We start from the raw sequence: 26,718 nt of genomic DNA, 5'->3' as shown, positions 1-26,718 counted from the left end.
TTGTAGTTTGTACACAACAAGATGTTACCATATAGATAAAATTTTCCTTATGCCGCTCACATATATAGATTATTCCTTTTTATGCATGTAAAGAGTTATATAAAATTGCATCTTTTCCTCATGTCTTTGTAGGATTATAGTTAGTACAAACAGTATCTCTATTTTATAGATGAGAAAAGATGTTCACAAAATTAAGAGTTGGAAAGGACTGAAAGAATCCCATCTGAGGTGGGATTTCAACCTGGGTATACTGTGGCTTCAGTTTCCTATTATGCTATAGGGCATTTAATATAAATAGGAAGAATTTGGGAAGGGTTAAGAATCTTGCACAGAACTAATAATTAAAAGGCAACACTTAAACCCATATCTTGACTCTAAAGTAAGAGTTTTTAATCACCTCAGAATAGGTATTCTACAAGTTAAAGATAATAAAAGTGTCATCCCAGTACTTGCAGAATTAGTACAAAGCTCAGAGCAGCTATTCCCTCTGATAAACCAGCTTATGGCAAGATCTGCAATGAAGGAGAACCCAATATTTCACTGAAGACCTACAGTCCACTTCAAATAATGTAGGTTATTTGAAGTTTCTCCTTAAATTTGTTTTTTCAACTTTCACCCATTATTAGTTCTGCCTCTGGGGATCCAATAATAATAAACTGAATCCCTCTTCCATTTACCATCCCTTCAAATACCTGAAGATTGCCATAATGTGATTTCTTTTGCACAGATATTCTTCACACTAAATATTCAAACTTCTTTCTGAACTTGAGGTCCATCACTATGCTGGCTGCCATCTAGATATTATTTTCTTGCTGCAGCATTTAAAAAACTATTTAAAACAGCTTTGTAAGGCTGATAATTCAGGAAACAAAAGCTGGTACAATCAGCTGGTATGTAACAAAGTCTATTAACAATATTCTAAAATGCAGTAATACTGCAAATGCACTACAACCCAGTAATAAATACTTGACAGTTAAAAGTCATGACCATCAGATACTTGAATCTATGAAGCTTCCACTTCTTTATGTCTTCTTTGTGGACAACCAACCACCTAACAATTTGAGATTTCTGGGTTTTTGCATTATGTCCCAAAGATGATGTGTTGTCAGATCTCTGAAGATGATCATGATAGTGTCTGTTCTTCCTGGTCTTCCATGTCTTTGGTTGCTTTAGTCTCTTCACTAGCCTTGTTACTTGTAGGCTTTGTCCTATATTTCTGCCAGGGATGAGGAGTTTCTTCTGCAAGCATTATTTTCAGCCAATTCTTGTAGTAAGCTCGAAAACCATCAATCTTTTCCAAATAGGGATTCTTCTTTTTATACTGTAATTGAAAAATCCAGTGACATGAGATTTGAGACTAGGGATATAAACTAGCTTCCAAATCAGTGAGTAAGAAATTCTTAAGCTTGTTAGATAAGAGTCTTTCATTAAAACTTGTTACATAAAATTTCGGTTAACAGAAAAAAAAAAAGACTGTAGAGGGTTTCTCGTAGGGAATAAAGTACATTAAGATCATGATTCAATGTGGACTACAGAAATGGCTCAATACAACGTAAATATATTCTTAGGCAATAATGATAGCTTCTATTTTTATAGTGCTTTTTTGTTATAAATTACTTCACATATATTAACTCAACTAGTTTTTACAACTCTACAACATAGGATGGACAGATATCATCAGCATCCCTATTTTACTGATGAAGAAACCAGTTCAGAAAGGGGAAGCTGCTCCTCCCTAAAGTGTGCCTTGATTCCTTTACCCTTTCTAATGTGGCCCTTTACAGCAGCATGGACAAAAGGTCTCCTGTACTGTTTGCCTTCCAAGCTCTCTCTATCTTTGCTTTATATATAAAGGAGGTTTACTTTATAGTTGGCTCAAAAGTTGGGAGAATTGGGCTCTACCACTGTGACTTTGGGTGGTTCATATATAATTCTCCAGAACTGAGTTTCCCTACTTTATAAAATTGCAGTAGCTAAACAAGTCAGTTTCTAAATCTGTACCACATAATGCTATGAATTCTAGAAAATATGGGCATCAGAATCACATCAGAAAAGAGAACTACAGAGACTAAATGTGGATTGAAGTATTTTTTCACTTTTTTGTGTTTTTTTTCTTCTCTCTCTTTTTGGTTTGATTTTTCTTGCACAATATGACAGATATGGAAATATGTTTAAAAGGACTGCATATATTGGTTGCTGTCTTGTGCAAGAGGGAGATAAGGGAGAGAGAGAAGGAGAAAAATTTAGAACACAAAGTTTTATAAAAATGAATGGTGAAGGGGCAGCTAGGTGGCGCAGTGGATAGAGCACCAGCCCTGAAGTCAGGAGGACCCGAGTTCAAATCTGGTCTCAGACACTGTCTAGCTGTGTGACCCTGGGCAAGTCACTTAACCCCAATTGCCTCAGCAAAAAAAAAAAAAAAAAAAAAAAAATGAATGGTGAAAACTACATGTATTTAGAAAAAAAATAAGGTCATCAACACAGAGTTCTGAGAGAACAGTAAAAATCAGAAACTGCTCTGATATCAAAAGTACAGGCTACTTTCTTAATCTATTTGCACACTAATTTAACTGTTCTATTTGCAAAAAACTCTTGATCAACCATCAATCCTCTGATCAGAGGATTTGTATCACAATGAAGAGAAGATAATTTAAAATTATTAACAATTAGTAATTTGATACTAGTTTAGGAATTGGAAAGCCAAAAGCATCTGAAAAAAGGGACACCATTAGCTTATGTATTACTGTAGGCATCCTTAAATGGAATAAATGCAGTAGAAAGTTGAATTGAATGTGGATTTTACGATCCTCCACTTTTTAATTTTTTTAAATGCACTAACTTTAAAAGAATTTGCCACTTCATTCCTAGGACATGATAGTTTAAAACCTAGAACACATACCCTGTCAAATGTAGGAGGGTAAGTAGCCGCAAACTCCAGCTGTCGGATTATGACTTCATTCACTGGGACTTTATTATTCTTCATGCTACGAAGGATGTCTATGAGATAAGCATAGTCTAGCTTCTTCACAGCTGAACTGATGAGGGTGCTGTAGATGTAGGTGTTGGGGATCATCCCACATGTCTGAAACAATCACAGATATTAAAATGGGCAATATCTACCAGAGCTGATTGAGGCTAATAGTACAAATCTCTTTGACAGGTTACCAAGGATTAGATTTGAAGGAATTAGGGATTAAGTTAATCTGTCAATTGTGTCACCTGTGGAGATCTCAGGTCAGAGAGAACCAATGTATCAGAGGCTTATACAAAAACATTAAGTGTGCTATTTTTCTTTGAAATAAATATGGGATCACCCAGGGAGTTAAGGCAAGCTATGTCTTTTCCAGTAGTATGTGGGAACACAAGATAATCACAGGCAAAGAAAGGGAAAGGTATGTTGTTATGGGTAAAGAACACCTGAAGGGATTTTTCTATGGTGGGATAGTGATTAATAGAGCAGGCCTATGGCTATTTTCTGGAGGCACAAAGCAGAGCAGCCCTTCAGAGAAAAAAGGAACTTCTAACTTTATACACCAATATAGTGATGGTGATATATATATGTGTGTGTATGTGAGTCTGTCTTTGTCTCTGTGTGCATGTGTGTGTTTGAATGAAGTGGGTCTTGGGAAATGTGAGCTCCATGAATATTCCTGGTTATGGCTTTTGGTGGACCCAAAATAGTGGAGTAAGGAAGGAACTTGCCTGAACTCTCCCAATTTCACCTCCAAACAAGTATAACATCTCAAAGTAAATTCCGGAATGGCAGAAATGGCAAATGATAGGGTAAAACCATTTTGTAGTCAAAGACAACAGAGGACATTGGCAGAAGGCTTTTTTCAATGGGGCAAAAGAGCACAGCCCAGCATAGGCCGCACCTGAGCAAGCCTGAGCCCCGGAACAATCCAATGGGAGACCTTGTAGTCTCCGATGAAGCCCAGCAGTGAGGTCCCATGGCTCTTGGCACAACCAAGCAGTAAGGTCACTTGGCCTCTGATCCAGCCTTAAATAAGAAGCTTAGGATGGTGCCTTCTCTACCCCAAATACAACACCTGGCTTTAATATAAAAGTCAGAAAATAGGTTGGAGAAATAAACAAAAAAGCAGAAAAAAAGAATCTGACCACAGAAACTTACTATGGTAATAAAAAAGATCAAAACACAAATTGAGAACAGGACAATGTTAACATGTCTACATATAAAAGCTTCAATGAAAAATGTGAATTGGTCTTAGGCCCAAAAAGAACTCCTGAAAGAAATCAAATAGATCTTAAAAATCAAATAAGAGAGGTAGAAGAAAAACTGAGAAAAGAAATGCGAATGATGCAAGAGAAGCATGAAAAAAGTCAATAGCTTGATAAAGGAAGCACACACACACACAAAATAGAAAAAAGTTGTACAAAAATTTACTGAAGAAAACAACTCTTTGAAAAGTATAATTGACCAAATGGAAAAGGTGGTACAAAAACTTAACTGAAGAAGATAATTGCTTAAAAATGAAAAACATCAAGAAACAAAACAAATCAACAAAATGAAAAAAAAAAATAGAAAAAAATGTGAAATATTTCATTGGATTTTGATTACATTAAATTAACAAGTTTTTGTACAAATAAGCAAATGTAGCCAAGATCAGAAGGAAAGCAGAAAACTGGGAACAAAATTTTATAGACAGTTTCTCAGATATCTCAAATAGATAAATTATTTTGTCAAATCCATAAGAAAGCAAGTCATTCCCCAATTGACAAATGTCAAAGGACAGGAATGGGAAGTTTTGTGATGAAGAAATCAAAACAATTTATAATCATATGTATTTAAGTTTAAAGTTTAAAAACAAATTAAAAAAGGAAAAAAAAACTGACCTGGGAAATTAGGTGTAAGAGAAATAATTTAAGAATTACTGAATTAATTGCATTCTATGATCAGAAAAAGATCCTGGACATATTTCAAGAAATTATAAAGAAAAAACTGCTGAGAGAGAGAGAGGAGAGAGAAGAGAGAGAGAAAAAAGAAAAGAGAAGAGAAGAGAAGGGAGAGAGAGAATTGATAGAAGAGAGGGTTGACTTGAGAAGGAAGTGGCCAGAAGCTAAACATTGGTGAGGAAGGGCAGAATAAAAGGAGAGAGAGAGAAAAGCATAAATGGGGGGAAATCATAACTGTAAATGAGATGAACTCATTCATAAAAGGGAATTGCAAAGTGGATTAAAAACCAGAATCCTACAATATGCTACTTATTAAAAAAAGAGACATACACAGAGTAAAGATAAGGGGCTGGAATAAAATCTATTATGCTTCAGCTGAAGTTAAAAAAAAAAAAGCAGGAATAGCAATATCATCTCAGACAAGCAGAAATAAAATAGATCTAATTAAAAGAGATAAGGAAAGAAACCACATCTTGCTAAAAGATACCATAACCAATGAAGTAATATCAATACATCAAATAGTATAGTATCCAAATTTTTAGAGAAGTTAAATTAATTACAGGAGGAAATAGAGAGTAAGTACATACTAGTAGGTGACTTCAACTTTCCCCTCTCAGAATGAGATAAATGTAACCACAAAATAAACAAGAAAGAAATTAAGATTGTGAATAGAATTTTAGAAAAGTTAGATTTGATAGACATTTAAAGAAAACTGAATGAGAACAGGAAGTGGTACATGGCACCTACACACGTATTAGGGCATAAAAACCTCATAATCAAATGCAGAAAAGCAAAAACGTAAAAAGGCATCTTTTTCAGATCATAATGCAATAAAATCCACATTCAATAAAGGCCTAGAGAAAGACAGTAAAAATTAATTAAAACTAAATAACCTAATCCCAGAGAATGAATGGATCAAAGAACAAATCATAGAAACAATAGTTTCTTTAAAGAGAATGAAAATAAGATAACACACCAAAATTTGTAGGATGTAGTCAAAACAGTAGTTGGGGGGCAATTTATATCTCTAAGTACTTGTAAATAAAAAAAACTAGAAGTAAACACCAAATTGGAAACCCTAAAAAGACTAATAAAATAGAAAAATAAGACACTATTAAATTAATAAAACTAGGAGCTTGTTTGATGGGAAAAAAAATTCCAATATAATAGACATACCATTGGAAAGAAAACCAAATCATCAAAAATGAAGAGTGAATTCAGTACCAATGAAAAAGAAATTAAGGCAATTATTAAGCTTGTTTTGCCTAATTGTATGCCAATAATTTTGACCCCTAAATGAAAATTTACAACATAAACAACCCAAATTAACAGAAGAAGAAACAGAATACTTAAATAACTCCATCTTAGAAAAAAGAAATTGAACAAGCCATTAATGAAGTCCCTAAGAAAAACTTCAAAGGGCCAGATGGATTCACAATCTGGAAAAGTAGGCAAAAAAGGAATCCTACCAAATTCCTTTTATGACGCAACTATGCGTTTGATACCTAAAACAGAAAAAGAAAATCATAGACCAATTTCTCCAACATCCATTGGGAAAACACTCTTTAAATAAAATACAAGCAAGGAGATTACAATGACATATTACAAGAATCATATACAAAGATCAGGATTTATACAGGGATGCAGGACTGACTGGGTCAATATTAAGAAAACTAACAGCATAATTGACCATATCAATAACAATAACCACAGAAATCATATGATTATCTCAGAACGTGCAGAATTTTTTTTGACAAAATATTATTATTAAAAACACTAGAGAGTATAGGAATAAAATGGAGTTTTCCTTAAAAATGATAATAGCTATCTAAAATCATTAGCATATTTTAATGGGGATAAGCTAGAAGCCTTTCCAGTAAGATCAAAGGTGAAACAAAGGATATTCATTATCACTATTATTATTCAATATTGTACTAAAACTATTAATTATAACAAGAGAAGAAATAAAATTGTCACTCTTTTCAGATATAGTGGTATACTTAAAAAACCTAAAGAATCAACTTAAAAAACTAGTTCAATTAATTAAAATAAAGTTGCAGGATAAAATATAAAATCACACAACTCACCACCACATTGCCAACAAAGTCCAGCCGCAAGAGAAAGAAAAATTTCATTTACAACAACTGTACACAATATAAAATATTTTGGCGTCTATCTACCAAGACCAACTCAGGAACTATACAAATAAATTACAAAACACCACACAAATAAAGTCAGAACCAAACAATAAAAAAAGTGTCAATTATGCATAGGTAGGTTGGGCCAATATAATAAAAATGCTATTCTACCTAAATTAATATACTTATTCAGCATCATACCAAGCAAACTACTAAAAAATTATATAAAAACATTTTAACTCACTATCAATTATAGAAATGAAACAATTCTGAGATACCACCTCAGATCAGCTAATAAGAGAAGAAAATGAATAAAAGTTGGAGGGTATGTGGGAAAATTGGGACATTAAAGCACTATTGGTGAAATTGTGAATTGATCCTACCATTCTGAAGAGAAATTTGGAACTATACTCAATGGGCTACTCTTTGATACAGTAATACCACTACTATGTGTATATCCCAAAGAGATTTAAAAGAGGAGAGAGGAAAGACTTATTTGTATGAAAACATTTATAGTAGTTCTTTTTGTGGTGGCAAAGAATTGGAAATTGAGAAGATGTCCATCAATTGAGGAGTGGCTGAACAAGTTGTATGATTGTAAAGGAATATTATTGTGCTATAAGAAATGATGAGCAAAATTATTTCAGAAAAACCTGGGAATACTTAAATGAACTGATACAAAATGAAGTGAGCAAAACCAGAAGAAAACTGTAAACAGTCACAGCATTGTTGCATGATGATTAATTGTGAATGACTTAAGCTATTCTTAGCAATTCAGTGATATAAAATAATTCCAAATCATGTTATTTCCAGAGAGATAATTGATGGTATCTGAATGCAGAGCACAGCATACCATTTTTTACTTTTTGCGGGGGAAGGGTGGGCTATATTTTCTTTTACGTGACTTGTCTTTCATGACTGCACATGTATAACATATAGCAAATTGCTTACTTGTTGGAATCCTTACAAACTGCTAACTAATTAGAGTTGATCTAATCTTACAAGAAGATGTTTTGGCCAGAACCTGAAACAAGGTACTAAGTAGAACTAATTAATACAAGGCTTGTGTTCACACCTTTACTCATTGGAGTTCACAAGTATGGGAGTTTCACAAAGTAAACTTTCTAACTTTGTGAATTCACACCTCCCTTGAAGCTCTTAGGGCCAGAGAGCACTATGGGAGAAAACCCATAATCCCTCTCTCTCGTATCCCACAATTCCTCCCTCTTGTATAAAAGAAACAGATAGAGGCTCTTGGACAGATTTCACTGGAATGACATGAAGAGTGGAGCTGGCTGTAGGCTGAAGAAAGCAGAGGCAGAGGCTGAAGGACAAACCTTTGGATTTGGCAACATTTGGAGGGAGCTCTTGGAACCAAGCAGAGAGATAGACCTCTAAGCTAACCGGGCTATATTGGAGATAATAAAAGATCTGAACTTTTATCACCTGGCTGCATTTGGGAAGAAGGTCACCACATTTTGGCGCCCAAACAGGGACCGACAAAATCTTGATTCCAGGGAAGGCACCCAGAGAGAACTTTTATAATATTTTATAGAAGAACAAGAACCCAACATTTGAACTCCTAACACTTACTGTCTCAGAGAAGGAAAAGAGAATGGAAGGAGAGAGAGAATTTGCAATTCAAAGTAAAAAAAAAAAAGGCAAATGTTAATTGTTTTCACATGGAATTGAGAAAAATGAGAGATGATGACTACTTTTTCTAAATTGGAAACTTCATGCTCATTACTCCATAATGAAGGAAAGACAACCTGGTACATTTGAAAGTGTGCTGGATTTAGAATCAGAGGGCCTGTGGTATAAGTGGAAGCTATGCCATTTAACCAGCGATATGATTTTGGATAAGGTCTTCAGGTTTCCTCATCTGTAAAAGGAGGGGATTGGACCAGATAATCTCCAACATCTCTTCAAGCTTTAAATCTATGCTCTTATGATCCATTTATAGTTTCAACTTGAAATAACTTTACAATTTTCTAATTTCATAGAATAAGAATTAAGATTTGTAAATTCACTGATGTATGGGATTTTTATATGAGGAAATCCCAATTCAGGAAAACACCTAATCTATATTTTATTGTTTCAGAACAGGGATTTTTAACCTGGAATCCACAGACTTGTAAGGGTTTTGTGGGTAGATTTCAGGGGGTCCATGAACTTAGGGGAAAAGAATTACACATTTTTATTTCATTATAACTGGTTTATTTCACAATCTATGAATTTTATTTTATGCAATTAAAAACATCATTCTGAGAAGGGGTTCCTAGGCTTCACAAATTGCCAAAGGGGCCCATGAGATAAAAAAAGGATAAGAACCTGTTTTAGAGGAGATTACCTATAGCAGAGAGAGATAAAGTGGCTTGACTGAGATCATATAATCAGTAGATTTCAGAGGTGAGACTTCCAACTGTGCCTTCCTGGTTGTATTCTGTAAGCATGATGCATCTACTTAAGGCCTCATCTCTTCTCTAAGGTGTTGCCTCCCCAGTAAGAAATTTTTTTCCAAATGCTCATCCTTGATCAACTAATAAAGCCTTTAAGAAGTTAATGAAAGTCCAGCTCTCTATTTACTATGCCATGTGCTCCCAAATTTTATTGCTGCATATTACTATCATTTCATAAATATGGAACTTCAAGGATTAGCAAAGATATTTTCCTAGAATAATCTGTGTGTTTATCAAAGCTGTCAAGATATGTAACTATCTAGATGGAAGAACTGAGCAATTTTCTCTACAGTGTGAATCATAGCACTACATGGAAATTTAAATAAGAGTTGTTAACCACTTTTTTCAAAATCAGATACCTTAATATATTACTAAAAAGTCATCACAGAGGCCTGTTTACCTTCATGTCTGTGAGTAGCTGCATTCCATGATTTTTCGTAAGGCAGCCTATGGCCAAGTTACAAAATGTCTGCATGTTAGGGATTAATCCTCTTCTTGCCAAGATGGGGAGCAGTTTCTGAAAGAATAGATATTGATGCCATTGACAAACATTTCCTGAGCACCATTGTATACAAAGGGGGGCGAGGGGAAGGGAGAGAAAGGATAAGACATGCTCCTAGTTTTGAGGCCTTTACAATCTAAGACACTCTCTGGAGCTGTTTCGCTCACATAAATACCAAAGTTTAAATGAAACCTATGCCTCCTACTTTACTGAAATAAGTTCAACTTAAGGGGGATGAATTTCTTTCTAATGTTTAAGGATCCTCCTAAAGTAATAAAGGCTTAAGGAACAGACAAAAATCTCAAGAAAGCTGTGATAGGATGAATACAGAGAGGCTTGGAGAGACCTACATGGACTAATGCTAAGTGAGATGAGCAGAACCAGGAGATCATTGTACACTTCGACAATGATACTGTATGAGAATGTATTCTGATGGAAGTGGATTTCTATTACAAAGAGACCTAACTGAGTTTCAATGGATAAATGATGGACAGAAACAGCTACACCCAAAGAAGGAACACTGGGAAACGAATGTGAACTATTTGCATTTTTTATTTTCTTCCCGAGTTATTTTTACCTTCTGAATCCAATTCTCCCTGTGCAACAGGAGAACTGTTCGGTTCTGCAAATATGTATTGTATCTAGGATATACTGCAACATATTTAACATTTATAGGACTGCTTGCCATCTTGGGGGGGGGTGGAGGGAAGGAGGGGGGAAAAAAAAAAAAAGAAAGCTGTGATAGCTCACTGGCTAACCAAGCCTTATTATTTAAAAAAAAAAAAAAAAGGACATCTGGGGAGAGAGATGAGAAGAAGCTCTCATTGTAAAACAGGAAGAATAATAAAGATTATAATAAATATGTAACAAATAATAAATAATAATAATAAAGATTTTTTATTCAGCTATGAAAAGGAACTTTAAAGGACCCAGATCTTATCAGGCAGTGATCAAATTTTGGGAGAGGGACAAAGGAAAAAAGGAAGGTAATTTTAAGTGAGACCCTGGATCTATATTCCTCATCTCTTTAGTGTCTTCCAAAATGAAAAGTAACAGTGCTCACCTTTGCCCCGTCAAGGTCCCCTACTTTGCTCTTTTTCCTCACCAATGTGTTGAAAAATGTAACATCTGCTTCCACTTTGTGCTTATCAAGAAGAGCCAACAATGAGGAAACTGATGGGCTGTCTGGTCTGACAATCTCAGCCAACAATGTCAGAGTTTTGATGTTAGGCTCTAGCTGGTCCTCCTTCATCTTCCTCAGGAAACCATCCATCTCACCCATTAAAGCCAATCTATCAGCTGCAGTAGTAACAGTCCCTAAAGAAACCACTTTCAGGTAAGATATCTTGAGATCCAGCAAGTTTGGCAGAAGGCAAACAGATTCTGAAAATCGGGCAACATCAGCTTTCACAGGCTCCAGCCTACTCAGACTTTGATTTTGTGCTACTAGGGAATTGGCTGGTTTGGAATCAAGTCCTCCTTTGTTATTTTCCTGTTCAGGCTGAACCTCATTGGCCTCTCTGACTTTCTGGAAATTTGGAGGATCCTGGGTCTCTCTGGAAATTCCCTGGAATAGCTGCCTCTCCAATAAGTGTACATCCAGCTTGGCCACGGTGCCTTTCTGTTCCTGTATTTTCTTTCTTTGGTGCCACTTGTCTGCCTTCAGTTGGAGCAGGGCCGGCTCTTCTTCAAGCTTCAGAAGCAAATCTGAGGCCACCTTGGGGTCCCCTAGATCACAGTCCCGGGCAGCAAACAGCATCAGATTGTAACTGTGAACATTAGGCTCAATTCCTATTTTCAACATCTGTCTCCAAACCTGCTTCCGAAGAAAAAGTGAAATTTTGTTTCCTCTGAATAATCTACAAAACTTATCAGAAACACCCTCAGCTTCAATGGCTGGATCAGCTGAGGATAGGAACCCAGACAAGAATGTTTTCTGGGAAGTTGGGATGAGAAGAATGGGATGACACTGGTTTCAGGTTTCTTGTTGTTGAGACTACTTTGGCAAGGAATTTCCCTGAGTACCGATCTTGGGAAGGTGACATCTATCTAGGATAGTGCTCAGGGAGGCGTGCGAGCATAGCTGACAGACATTTCCTTGATCCCCTACAGTAAAGTTTATCGACATATCATGGTCACTGGCTTACATCTGAATAGTATTCATGAGGGTAGATTTGGAAAAAGATGGGTCTTTACTGCCCAGGAAACTTTTTAGATAGTCATTTTTATGGGTAAGAAAAACAAAAGGCCCTCTACACTCTGGTGGTGATCCCCCACTTCCCACCATTTCCCTTAGTAAAGAATAAAAGGACATGGTTCCCCATCTTTCCTGCTCTGCCCATCTCATCTCTCACCCAGCACCACCCCTTAGCACACAGTTCAAATATCTTTTTTCTAACACATTGAAAGAATCTGCCTATCTGCCAATACTCACAACACTTGGGGAGAGATACAGACCTGTAGGGCATATCTGAAGCCTGTCTTCTTGTCTTGTATGCAGCCCATGAGCAGGAAATTGAAAGTCTCATTGGTGATAACATGACCTTTGAGTACGATTTCCTAGAGCAGAGAGAATCTGTGACTATTTTGAATCTGAAGTGGTCCCAATTATTTGAATGATAAGGAGATCATAAGCCCAGAAGATAATCTCTGTATCTAATTCTACTTATATGATGCCTAGAATGATGCTATGGTGATTTTTAGGTAATTTAGTATTCATCAATCAGAGGAAAAGAAAATAAACTCTCTAATCCCTAAATATATTTATCCCTTAGAAGGTTAATCCCATATTTCCATTTGTGAAGTGGTTAAGTTTTGTCTCTCTATGACTCTTCTTCAATATATGAGTACACATTCATGTCACTATTGTTTGTCTTAAACTATGGGTTCCTAGAGGGTGACGCCTACATTTAATTACAACTTTTTTTTTGAGAAAAAAATTTATATATACACATACATTCATATATAGCTATGAAAGATCGTAGTACACTTGTTTGTCCTCTTTGTCTGAAGGTAAATAATATCATCCTTCTTATGTTCTAATCATTCCATCTTTTTCTAACTCCACTGTTTCATCATTTCCTACACCATAGCAATACTCCAACTTTATACTGTTTAATTATTTAAATGATCTAAAACAATATTGATTAATGTGACTGACACAGTGTAGTTTCCCTTTTTCTCTTTTGATAACATCTGTTTTAGCTTTAACTTTGCTTAAGATCACAATTACTACCCCTAGTTTTTTTGTATAATAAAATTTACTCCTAATCTTTATTATTATGCTTGTGTATGTCTCTTGATTCCTATTCCTCCTGACTCCCCTGTTTTACTTCTACCTGCCACCTTGCCCTCCTCTTACTTAATCTACTTTACTTCCAAGGATCCCTTCCTTATCCTCTTGCCTCACCTTTGTCCCATTTTTCTAAAAAAAAAAAAAAAAAAATTAAATTGATTTAAAACTTAAACCCAAAATACCAAAAAGAAAAAAAAAATTCATTGTTATGTACACAGCAGAACATGAGAGAATTGAAAATATGAGACATTAAACTTCCATTTCAAGAAAGCCTATGTAATAAATACTACACAATGTGTTCAGTGTTTACCTCATTTTTCTGTTTCTTGTAGGCTTTCTTTTGCTCTCTGTTGTACATTTTAAAAAAATTTTATTCTTTTTCTCCCCCTTTCGTCTTCTCTTTATTCCTCTGCTTTAGTTCTAGCTACTATCTTGCTTATCTCATCTTCAGAATCCCTCCTCTACCTTTTGCCTCCTTCTTTATTCCCATTTATCTACACATCTTATTCCATTCCTGTATTAATGTACCACTCCTTCAATATCCCATTCCTCACCATCTTACTCCCTTTCCCACTTATTTCTTAATAAATTCCCCCTTGACAATTGGGATTAAGTGACTTGTCAAGGGCCACACAGCTAGAAAGTATTAAATATCTGAGGCCAGATTTGAATTCACGTCCTCCTGACTTTAGGGCTGGTGCAATATCCACTGCACCACTTAGTTGCCCCTTTTTTTATAAATTTAGAAAATATTTATATCCTTCTAGGGGTGTGTGTGTGTGTGTGTGTGTGTGTTGTTCCCTCTTTCCTGATATGATCGGATTCTTCTGTGTCAGTTCTTGCTTTTACATTTCATTCCCAGAACATAATTATTCTTTTTACCTTTTCCTACAGTTTTGCTTTTTAAAATCACATCATACTTAGCTCTATTCCAGTCTTTTTTTTTGAACTACCAACTTAATAATGACAATCTTGGCTACATAAGTTACATTTTCATGTGTACAACATAAATGTGTGTCTTTACTGAGTGCCTTGAAATTAGTCTTTGATGTTCACCTTATATCTCTCTTGGATTATACAATTCTTTAGGGAGAGGGCTACCAGATAATAATATTATGACCATAAAGAATCCATATCAAGATGACTACCAAAAAATCATCTAACCATCTGGACCTCAGTTTTCTTCTTTGTCCAATGTTGGGATAGAATGAAGGAGCTGCTAAAGTTAATTCCACTTTAAATTTATGCTCTTATGAAATGCCATATGAAGGAACAAACAGGGGAGCTGTCCAAAGTAGTACCTTTTCCACAATTTGGGGGATGCACAGAAGTCTTAGTGGTCCAGGACCGACTGAATAAGTCTGTTTAGCAGTGATGTAAACTGGGGTTATCCTGAACATGGTTTCCTCTCAACATATCTTCATTGTGGCTCATCTTTCCAAAGTGAAGAAGCCTAATCTTTTGAATATATAACAGCACTTTAACTTCCAGAATGTTTTAAGTAGTTACTAAGAGGCCTCTTCAGTACATAGGTATCTGAGCCCCAAAACCTACTGGCACAGTTAAGGAAGGAAGAGTGATAATGGAACCCATCCATTAGCCCACTGATAATTCCATACAGGACAAGAGTAGGCAATGCCTAGAACATAGCTAAGTGTTGAGGAGACACACTGAGAAAGAAACATGGTTGGTTCCCATCTTGTATCTTGCCTTTTGATCTAGTAGTGATCTTTTGGCCTGCATCCCTGATCTTACAACAATTGGTTGCCAGTTTCTGGTCTTACCCACCAGGATTTTAATGTTCTGATGAAACCCTGAGTCTGCCTAGGCCTATTCTTGTGATTAAGGCTGGCATGGAGGCCAATTTCCAATCCCGTCCTTTTTTTGCCCCAGAAGGGAACAGCACTTCTCTAGCCCTGCTGATTGTCCTGATCAGCCTCTGATAGGAAAGAACAGTTGTGTGATTTCTTATTTGTAGTTGACAATGGCCCAGGACAGAGCTCTGGCTTGAAGTCAGAGAGGCTTGAGACACCATATGTTGGAAGTCATTTACCTACTCTCAGTATCTAGGTTCCTCATCCCATGATCCTATGTCCTGTCCGTCATAATGCAAAGCCCTAGATAAGTAGCTGCAGAACTAGTCACAAATGTCTTAGATGTTTGAGAAAAAGGTTGCTCTTTGAGGTGTCTCTGTACCCAATGGGAAAGAAACTGATGCCTCAGGTGGCAATGGTAATCTGTGACCTTCATTGGATTTTCTCCATATCCCTTTGCTGGATAGACAGAGTCTTCCTAGGATTCTTGGCCTATTATAAGTTGTTTATGGACCCTCCTCCTAATCTCTTGGATACTTAATGGCTGGAGGGAATATCACTTTTGTGGTGTCTTCAGGTTACCATCATGTTTAGTGGATAGACAGTATTTAAACTGAAACCTCAAAAGTTTCTATGTTATTACATTATGATTAAGTTACCTTGCTGCCTACCAAGGAATTCTCTTATCACAAGACAGTTCATGCCCTTCTATGAGTCATGGCTTCCACCTTTTATTCCCTACATTCACCCATTTTCCCACTCTATCAGTCCCTCCACAATCAATGACTCTCTGGTAGAGCTGGAGGTCACACTAACTAATTTGCAACAGGATTAGGAGTAGCCAGAGTAGTATACAGTGAAATTTCTTAAACTGTGGGTCATGAACCTACATGGGGTCACATAACCGAATGTGTGTGTGTGTGTGTGTGATGAAAAATTTGGCAACAGTAAAAAATTTCTGAATGCAATGGGTCAAAAGTTAGTTCAAAATTAAACGCATAATAAAGTTGAGGTGTTTCTGCCAGTGCTTCTCGGTTCTGAACATACAACATACGCACTTTGCACTGTGCATGCATGAACATTGCCAAAAATATCTTGGCTCAAATTTGAGATGGGATTGTGTTGGGCAAAAAGGGGATACAAATAGGCAAAGGTTAAGAAATCCTGTGCTACAGAATGGAAGTAAGCCAACATGGAGGGAAGCCCCTGGAGGTGGGGAACTATAGCGGGAGAGTTTTCTCTAATCTCCCCAACAGTAGCCATCTCTAAATTCTGGCAGATGGGTGGAAGCCCTCATTCCCTTAAAGCTAGTGGAGAGAAACTTGTGGCTTACCAGCTGCGGTTAATGTCATTTGATTACACAAAGATTAAGGTACTTATGGCAAAGGCACTATTATGCTCTATTGAGCTTTGTCAGCTTGACCCCAAACCGTACTCTGTAAAGTCCTTGCCCATCAGAAGTGATAGCAGATGAACTGAAAAATACTGTTAGTAAAGCCAAAGACCTACTCTATGTTGTGACTGGTAGCTGGCAGAGATGTATGAATACAGAAGACAGTGAGAGCCAGGGAACAAGGACATGCTCTGGAATTGGCAGAAAGAAGTCTCCCATCAATGTCATCCCAATGCAAAGGCCAGGGGAAGCATTCTGAAGAGTGATAGTTTCTGGAGTCTCAAATCTTATTGGCTGAGGGGATTCAGGAACAGAAGACATGAACCTGGCTGGTGATGAAGCTTAGGGAAATGTGAGGCAAAAGTGGGAAATAGATTCAATCCTTTTAGAAGGGTAGAAGTTTTTTGGGGGGCAGGGAAGCAAGACAAGATTAGTAACACAAACAGTCCACCTCAAAGCCTCCACCCTGCATTTTGCCACCTGCTTTCTCCATCTAAATCTTGTGCTTATGACTACTTTCTGGCTTTTCTTACCCTTTCAAATTTTGACTTTCTGAAGAAATCACCTTAGTCTGGTCTTTTGGTTCACATTTACTTGAAACATGATTTGGATGCTGACCCTTTGTTCAGGAAGAAGTGCCACTTCCTCAGTGTTGGGGGCTACCTTAAATCACACTGCTGACAACATGAGCAGACAGGGTATGCAGAACATTATCAATGTCAGATGTCTCTCTTTTAAAAAAATTTAAATGTTATTTTTTAATAGTCTAAAACCTTTTTTTTAATCTCACTAAAAAGATTATAAATAATATTTTCAGTAAGAGGGATGTGACTGAGAATTTTTCACCATTTTTCAAAATCTGGGCTCAAATTTATATAAATAAATTAGAAGAACATAGGATAGTTTATCTCTCAGACCTGTGGAGGAGGAAGGAATTTGTGACCAAAGAAGAACTAGAGATCATTATTGATCACAAAATAGAAAATTTTGATTGTATCAAATTGAAAAGTTTTTGTATAAACAAAACTAATGAAGATAAGATTAGAAGGGAAGCAATAAACTGGGAAAACATTTTTACATTCAAAGGTTCTGATAAAGGCCTCATTTCCAAAATATATAGAGAATTGGCTCTAATTTATAAGAAATCAAGCCATTCTCCAATTGATAAATGGTCAAACAATATGAACAAACAATTTTCAGATGAAGAAATTCAAACTATGCCATCTGAAAAGATGCTCCAAGTCATTACTAATCAGAGAAATGTAAATTAAGACAACTGAGATACCACTACACACCTGTCAGATTGGCTAGGATGACAGGAAAAGATAATGCTGAATGTTGGAGAGGATGTGGAAAAACTGGGACACTGATACATTGTTAGTGGAGTTGTGAATACATCCAGCCATTCTGGAGAGTTATTTGGAACTATGCTCAAAAAGTTATCAAACTGTGCATACTCTTTGATCCAACAGTGTTTCTACTGGGCTTATATCCCAAAGAGATCTTAAAGAAGGGAAAGGGACCCACATGTGCAAATATGTTTGTGGCAGCACTTTTTGTAGTGGTTAGAAACTGGAAACTGAGTGGATGCCCATCAATTGGAGAATGGCTGAATAAATTGTGGTATATGAATGTTATGGAATATTATTGTTCTGTAAGAAATGACCAGCAGGAAGATTTCAGAAAGGCCCGAAGAGACTTACATGAACTGATGCTGAGTGAAACGAGCAGAATCAGGAGATCATTACATACTTCAACAACAATACTATATGATGATCAATTCTGATGGACCTGGCTCTCTTTAACAACGAAATGATTCAAATCAGTTCCAATTGTTCAGTAATGAATAGAACCAGCTACACCCAGTGAAAGAACTCTGGGAGATGACTAAGAACCATTACATAGAATTCCCAATCCCTATATTTTTGTCCGCCTGCATTTTTTATTTCCTTCATAGGCTAATTGTATACTATTTCAGAGTCCAATTCTTTTGTACAGCAAAATAACTGTTTGATCATGCATACTTATTTTGTATTTAATTTATACTTTAACATATTTAACATGTATTGGTCAACCTGCCATCTGGGGAAGTGGGAGGGTAGGGGGAAGGAGGGGAAAAATGGGAACAAAAGGTTTGGCAATTATCAATGCTGTAAAATTACCCATGCATATAACTTGTAAATAAAAAACTATAATAAAGAAAAAAAATCTGGGCTCAACACTGAGTTACTTCTACTCTCTACCTTTGTTTAAAAAAAAAAAATGGAATTAGAGGCCAATCCTCTCTTTAGTTCTCTCCCTCTGCTCCACACAAGGTAAAGCAAAATGAAACAAATCTCATGTCTTTGCTCATCCGGTTGCAAAGCTCTAGGACTTTTTTGATTGACTTCACCACCATGTCCCTGACTCTGGTACCTTCTTTCTCCCAAACCTGGGTTTTTAACTGTTGTTTCCCCTTATGCAAGTTCCTGGAAGGCAGGGACAGTGTTTTTTTTCTTTTTTCTTCCCTATTTGCGTCCCTAATAAGCACTTAGTATAGTGCCTAGCACAGAGTAGACATTTAATAAATGTTTACTGATTGAAATTTATTTATTGATATCAGTTCTGGACTCCTATCCTATTGCCACCAATACCAAGGGAATTTGGAAACTCCATTATGAAATCAAGCTAGTGACTGCAGAAGCCTTTCAGAATTGTTCTTGATTCCCAAAGTGAAAATATAAACCTTGGCCCTTATGAATATTCAATCTGAACCCTAATGACATGAATTTTGTTCCAGAGAAGATGCAGAATCAACTCTGACCCCTGAAATGCCATGACATCTGACTATCTAAGAAGAAAATCTTGATTTCTACCTACATGGGGAAGAAAATGGGGGGAGAGGGAGGCCAACAATGTTTAACTGAACACCTACTTGTATAGATAGCACCATGTTAGGTAATCTCACAGGGTGGAAAGAATTTAACAGTAATTTCAAAGACGATCCCTACCTTGAAGACCTCAAAACACATCCTGATGTCAGCACAGAGGGCAGCGGCTTTCAGTAGTGCATGGTAGGATTTTAAGTTCAGCTGGATGTTTTTGGCTTGGAGCTGTTGCTGAAGCTTTAGGGCACTCTGTAGGCCAGAGTCTTTCCATGGTGAGTTGGCACAGGAGTTAAACAGGGCTGTATAAGTGGCATCAGAGGGCTGCAGATCCCGTTTCTTCATCTATCATAAATAAAAGAAAGCCAGAGTTGAGTACCTTCCCTGAACAGGGATACCTAGTGGAAACCATTTATTTGCTTGACTTTGACTGTATTGCAAGAAAGGTGAGATGAGATGATGAAAGCCTCCTTAGGGTCAGAAACTAGAGGTGAGAGCTGATGCTGAAGGCATGATCTGCCTAACGAACAGGGCATGTCCTAGACATCATTAGTGTGACAGCTTGAGGATCTGATGTTCGTCTGCCCTTATCTAGCCCTGCTAGTCCTGGCAGGGGCAGGGTCTCTCCAGGGGAGCCGTGGATTTTGTTGAATGTGCTGCAAATTATATGGAATTTACACTTCCAAATGCATGAGCAACTCTTCTAGTCTTCCTGAAGTGGGCAATGGCTAAGAATATTATACTAAGAGGAAAAAGAGTTTGTGAATCATACTTTATGATATCCCAAGCAGCAACCAGTCAAAGTTATTTTTAAAAATTAGCAATTCGTAAAATTTTTTTTATTGATATCTTTTGTTTATACATTACCTAAATCTCCCCAGTGAGTCTTCTCTTCCTTGGGAGTCATTCCATAGAACAAAGAATTTTTTAAAACTTTGCAGAAGCCTTCTCTGATTCCTCTTAATTCCAGTCCTTTCCCTCTATTAATTATTTCTTATTTATCTTGTATATAGCTTGCTTTGTATGTATATAATTGTTTACATGTTAACTTCTTTCATTAAACTGTAAAAGGACAGAAATATTTTTGCCTCTCTTTGTACCTGCATGCTTAGCATGTGTCTGGCATGTAATAAGCATTTAATATCTGTTTATTAATGGATTGATTTTAATAGAATAGGAAAGAAAAAAAAAATCAGGAGAAAAATCAGCAAAATAATCATTACCTTGAAAAAAAAATCTCAAAATATATGAAATGTGCTACTGAAAAGGAAGAGAGGTGAGTAAGAGGGAAGATATTTTCTCATTTCTTTTTTCTGGAGCCACCAAGATTTTCTACCTCATATGTAGCACACCCCAAACCCCTGTGTGACTATGGGCACACAGATATATTGAGTTTTTATACATATGTGTATATATGCATGTTTGTATGTGCACACACATGCACACACACACACATTTATTGTTTATGAGTTTCCTCATCTAAACAATAGGGATAATAATACTGGCACTATCTACCTCATAGGACTGTGGTGGGGACAGTGCTTTGCAAAACCCAAAACAATATAAACCATGATTACTGTTCTTAGCCCAGTATTTTCTTGCTATCTCTCAGATAATGAGAATTAAAATCCCACTTAAAGCTGAGTAAGAATGCATACATGCCTGTGATAGCCTTATTTGTTTAAGAGACCCTTTCTCTTCCCCAGGTAGATCACATTTACTCACATCATTGTAGAGTTTAAAGGCTTTCTTCAAGTAGCCTGCCCGACCACAGCCTCCAATCAGCACAGAATAGTTACATTCAATGGGTTGGAGACGTTCCTCCTTCAGCATCTGCCTCTCAAACAAATCCAGGGCCTCGGCCAACTGAGGGCACCACCAAGAAAGCAGAAACATAGAAAAGTGTGTTCAGGTCTGGTATAACAAATACACATATATACATACACACACACCCTGCTATAATAATATCAATTTCTATAATACTAATAAGTAATGATTAATACTGTACAGAAGTGTGTGTGTAGATATATACACACAACAAGAAGTTGGTCTGGAGCAGGGGTAATCTTTTTTGTATCACAGACCCTTGTGAAGTCTAATAAAGTATATGAACCCCTTCTCAGAAGAATTTTTTTAAATCTAGAATATTGCTCTTTGCCATTATTTATTTTTATTTCCTTAAATATTTAATTAATATTTTATTTCCCCCCCAAATACATGTAAAAACATTTACCATTCATTTTTAAAATTCCGAGTTCCAAATTCTCTCCTTCCCCTTCTCATTGAGAAACAATTTGATATAGGTGATAAATGTATAGTCATGGCAAACCTAATTCCTATTAGTTATGTTGTAAAAGAAAATATAGACCAAAAAATCCACAAAAAACAACCCAAGAAAAATAAAGTTTAAAAAGTAGATTTTGATCTGTGTTCAGACTCCATAAATTCTTTTTCTAGGACTGGAGAGCATTTTTCATCACACATCCTTCAGAGTTGTCTTGGATCATCATATTGCTAAAAATAGCTAAGTCATTCAGTTGATCACTAAACAATGTTGCCATTACCATGTACAATGTTCTTCCGGTTCTACTCATTTTAATTTGCATCAGTTCATTTAAGTCTTTCCAGGTTTTTTCAGAAAAATGTTTTTAAATGCACAAAATAAAATATAGCAGATTTCAAAGGAAAGCAGTTATACTGAAATACAGTTATCAAAATATTTTAAAAAATCAAAAAACACAAACCCCAAACAAAAAACCATGTTCATTAACCTCAGGTCCCTGATTACGGAATTATTTTCTTTGAGGCAGGTAATAAGAGAAAAGACCCTAACCCTACGAAGCCTCTATTGCTACACCAATATTCATTCTGGGCTTCCCATCATCTGCTTGGTCCTCCTATGTTAGCCAATAAGAAAAGAATAGATATCACAATGGCTTTGCGCCAGCCCAATCCAGAAGCTGTAATTCGATATTCTACATGAACTCACCCCATATTTGTTCACTTGGATTAACACTGGGATGATTTCCCCTAGTACAGACTTGGCTCATATATCATTTCTTCTTTTTTCAGAGCCCCCTAGCCTTCTGGGTCTCAACTGTCCTCACCTAAGAGGGAGGGAGGGAAGGATAGTTTATTGATGAGAGTCCTGTCCGGAAAAGCAGCTTTTTTTTTTTTTTTCCCATGTTGGGCTAATCCATCTGTTGGGACTGTGCCATGTTTCCAATCCTTTTATCTTTATATTTTCTTCTTCATCTCTTCTCCCCCCACCTCATTTCGAACAACACAGACACTTTTCTCTTTTCACTGGTTCCCTCTCCTAGAATCTTTATAAATCATTTTTTTTTTTTAAACAACTTTTAACATTTCTTTAACTCTTCACTTGTTCTTTTTCCCCTGTCTTCTAACTGGATCCTCTTCTCCCATGGCTGAATTCAGGCCCTGGGGAAGCCCAGTAGCTGTTCCTTTAGTCCATGTGGTTGTTCTTGTTTCAGGTTAAGAGAGATTAGAGCTTATAAACCAACAGAAACTTCTGGGCTTCTGGTGGTTATGTCCCAGAACCCTCTTTTTATTTTTATTTTTTAAATAGTATCTTATTTTTCCAAATATGTGTTAAGATAGTTTTCAACATTAATTTTTATAACACTTGGTGCTCTAAATTTTTTTTTCTCTATCCCTTGCATCTCCCCTTCCCAAAAAAAATCAGACCAAAGGGGGAGGGAGAATGAGAAAGAAAACAAACAAACAAAAGGTAAAAATACTATGCTTTGATCTATATTCCCTTTGATTTCAGATGGCATTTTCCTTCTCAAGACTATTGGAATTGCCTTGAATCACTGTATTCAACATTGTATAAAGTGCTAAGTCCATCATAAATGACCATCTTATAATCTTGTTGTTACTGTGTATGATGTTCTCTTGATTCTGTTTACTTCACTCAGCATCAGTTCATGTAAGTCTCCCAGACTTTTCTCAAATCAGTCTGCTCATCATTTCTTATAGAACAATATATTCCAGGACATTCATATGCTTAAGTTATTCAGCCATTCTCCAACAGATGGGCATCCACTCAATTTCCAATTCTTTGCCACTACAAAAAGGGCTGCTTCGAATAATTTTGCACATGTGGGTCCCTTTCCCTCTTTTATGATCTCTTTGGGATACAGGCTCAGTGGAGACACTGCTAGATCAAAGGGTATGCATAATTTGACAGTCCTTTGGGCATAGTCCCAATTTGCCCAGAGCCCTCTTTCAAATAAATTTTGGTCAATGAACATTTATTGAGTATCAACTACACATATGGCATCATATCCTAGCATATATGGCTCAGTCCCTAACTTTAGAGAGCTTACTCTAGCTGGAGAGAGAACACATAAATAAACATAGAAAAGAGAGCTAACAATTTGTTAAATGCCAAATAGTAAGTGCTGTCCCAGTTCAAAAGGGAGAAGAAATTGTATGAACTGAAGTCAGGAAGACTTCTCAGGAAGCCAACTCTAAAACTAGCTCCTTGAAACCATCCCCATTCACATAGAACTCAGGTTCTTAACCTTCTTTGGGTCCAGGGGCTACTGGCTTATCAGGAAACTTGTGCGCCCCTTTTCAGAAGAATGTTTTAAAATGCATAAAATACACAGGATCATAAAGGAAACCAATTATATTGAAAAACACATCAAAACACATAAAAACAAAGAAACAAATAAGCCCCAAACATAACCAAGTTTACAGACCCGTGTTATGGATAGAAATGATGTTTCCCTTCTTTTGAATTGATAGGACAGTGTAGTATTTAAGCACAATTGAGGCAGCCAAGTAGGGCAGTGGAGAGAATTGTGAGCCTTAAGTCTTGAATTCAAATATAGCCTTAAATACTTACTGTGATTTTGGGCAAGCCTCTTAACCTCTATTTGCCTCAGTTTCCTCATCAGTAAAATGTGGATAATAACAGCACCTACCTCACAGTGGCCTTGTTGTGGGATCAAATGAGATATAATTTGTAAAATGCTTAGCATAGATAGTTCTTGTAGGGACTCTATATAGATGTTTATTTCTTCTCTAACCCTCCCCTAGTGCTTAGCACACACTAGGGACTTAAATGCTTGTGGTGTTACACTAACTTTGTATACAAATGACATCGCTCACAAAAAAACCAGTAAGCTTTGTGGGGGTAAAGATTGAATCTTGTTTTTCAAATGTCTAGCATAAGGCCTTGTCCAAAAGAAGTATTCAAAAAGTATGTTGAATGAATCAGTGAAAAGATGAGACTTGAAAGTTGAATAGGAAATTAAGGGCTTTAAGAGAACTGGGGCTATTTAATTTTTGTATACTCACTCAGTGCTGACTGGGCTGATACTCAAAATGCTTATTGAATTAAACTGAAGAAGGAAGAGGGGGATACCATATAATCTTGGGGTTTTATTGGCGTGCTTAAGGTTCAATAGGTAAACCAGTCTGATTGGAGACATGGTTTTCATAGGTACTTACTAGGAGCTAGTGGACTCACCTTGTCTTCCTTTATCAGTCTCTTGCATTGATAGAAATACCAATGAGGGGTATTCCGCCGACCCTTCCAAGGCTTCTGCAGTATTTTATCTTCCTCATCTTCAACTTCTTGAATTCTTAAGTTGTGAAAGTCTGACGTGGTTTTACGAAACATTTTTCTGGATGAATATTTGTCCGATAGGGTCCCAAAATCTTCTTCTTTATTGCCATTTGTGTCCAGCTTGGACAAAGAGTGTGATTCACTGACCTCAAGAGAGCTGCTGTATACTCTCTTCTGGATCTCATCGTTTGAACTGAATTTGGGGAGGGAGGAACTGAATAGTCTTAGCATTCCACATGACTGCTTCCATCCCAGGCATCTAAGCAGGTGCCACTCGACACATGGAAATGCCAGGCTCTTTCTGTGACCTACCAATCTAGTTTCACTGGGGCCCACCCAAGGACTGAAGTGTCTTAGGGCAAATGATCCTGTCAGGGATGGACTAGAGAACAGTTGTATGATTTTCATGTCTCCTCTTGCTGTCGTCTAGCAAAGATTTTTCACTGATCCAGAGTCTGGGTCCTGGAGTCAATTCAAATTTAAGGAAAAAAGGTAAGGAAGTGTCAAATATATTCAAATAAGGTTTTTTTTTTCTGTTTTTTAAAGAATTATTTTGAATAGCCTATAGTAGAAAGAATGATGATCTTAGACACTAGACTGAATTAGAATCTCGAAGTGGCCATGCCACTTCCTAAAATGGCATGACTTCTCTGAGACTGTTTTCTCACCTGGAGATAAAACTTGCATTACTCCAAAGGATGCTGTAAGGAAAATCTCTTAAAAATATACAAATTTATCACCCCTTAGACTACTAGTATTTCCTTTCCTCTCCCACCCCAATTCCAGGCTCATTATTTCTAGGCTTGCTCAAGGCCAAAGAAACTCCCTGGGCTGGAAGGGGAATAAAGGTCTAAGGCCTTCTTTACCAGGGCTGGTCTTTAATAAAAATGTCTAGCAGTCAAAGTGTGCTGTCCTATTTGTGAGAATGAATGTTTGTAGAAAAATGAGGGTTTCTAGGGGACTAAATTGAGTGGCAGGGAGGGGGAATAAAGGAGATAAGCAGCTGCTTATAAATTCAAGTTTGGGGTGGAGTGGGGGCAATGCCAGAAAGATATCATTTTTAAGACTTTTTAAGCCCTCTCGGGAATGAACACCTAAAGGGAGTTTCCTCACAACTAGGAAGCAGGGACAGATATTATCCACAGGGTGCAGAGGAAAGAACGCTGGCATCAGGGTATGAAGTCCGGGCGGCCGTCATTCGCTTCTTGATGACATTTGGCAAGTCCGTCCTTTCTAGAACAAAGATTTCCTATCTGTAAAATGGGGGAGATTAAGCTCGAAAGTTCCACCGCCCAGTACCCTACTTAGAAGTACTTCTAATACTTATTTTTAGGGATGGAGGTGCAGGGGCTTAAGAGAGTGCAGAGACACTTGCAATTCACAGTAAGGAAGTGGCAGCAGCGCGATTCGAATCAAGATTCCTGGACGCCCATTTTGCTCGGTCCCCCAAGCTTTTTCCCCGGCAGTCTGACCGTCTAGTCTCCCCGATCCTCTTTCACTTTGCGCGCGGGGCGCAGGCGCAGACGCTTCCCGGGGGGCCCCCAGGGAAGCCTCACCGGCACGCGGTCCCTTCGGCTGCCGGCTCTCGGAAGGAAGCCCGGGGAGAACGAGAGCGAGCGAAGCAGCGTGACAGCTGACGTCAGAGCCCGCGAGGCTGCCCGCCCCCGCGATCGGCGCCTGATAGGTCCGAATGTGGCTCGCTAAGCCACGCCTCCTCGTCCCCCAGCGCGCGATTGG

At 37.2% G+C, this 26,718-nt stretch overlaps 1 protein-coding gene across 3 annotated transcripts; it reads right to left on the bottom strand.

The window, feature by feature from the left end:
* Window positions 1-368: 368 nt before the first annotated feature.
* On the bottom strand, window positions 369-26,631 carry PTCD1 (pentatricopeptide repeat domain 1). 3 transcript variants are annotated; one of them, XM_051999710.1, is made up of 10 exons: window positions 26,538-26,631; window positions 25,650-26,214; window positions 24,883-25,443; window positions 21,105-21,245; window positions 19,506-19,724; window positions 12,471-12,572; window positions 11,077-11,829; window positions 9,912-10,028; window positions 2,900-3,082; window positions 369-1,321 (listed from the first exon to the last, which is right to left on the bottom strand). In XM_051999710.1, the coding sequence occupies exons 3-10, from the start codon at window positions 25,387-25,389 to the stop codon at window positions 1,124-1,126; spliced, it is 2,220 nt and encodes a 739-aa protein (XP_051855670.1). In that variant the 5' UTR covers window positions 25,390-25,443; window positions 25,650-26,214; window positions 26,538-26,631; the 3' UTR covers window positions 369-1,123. The 3 variants fall into 3 exon arrangements, with proteins under 3 accessions (XP_051855670.1, XP_051855661.1, XP_051855652.1); XM_051999701.1 differs by lacking the exon at window positions 26,538-26,631 and having other exon boundaries at window positions 25,650-26,531; XM_051999692.1 differs by lacking the exons at window positions 25,650-26,214; window positions 26,538-26,631 and having other exon boundaries at window positions 24,883-25,635.
* Window positions 26,632-26,718: the final 87 nt, after the last annotated feature.

Source organism: Antechinus flavipes, chromosome 1 (assembly GCF_016432865.1).
Source record: "Antechinus flavipes isolate AdamAnt ecotype Samford, QLD, Australia chromosome 1, AdamAnt_v2, whole genome shotgun sequence".
NCBI lineage: Eukaryota > Metazoa > Chordata > Mammalia > Dasyuromorphia > Dasyuridae > Antechinus > Antechinus flavipes.
This window is presented reverse-complemented; position numbering and strand designations above follow the sequence as displayed.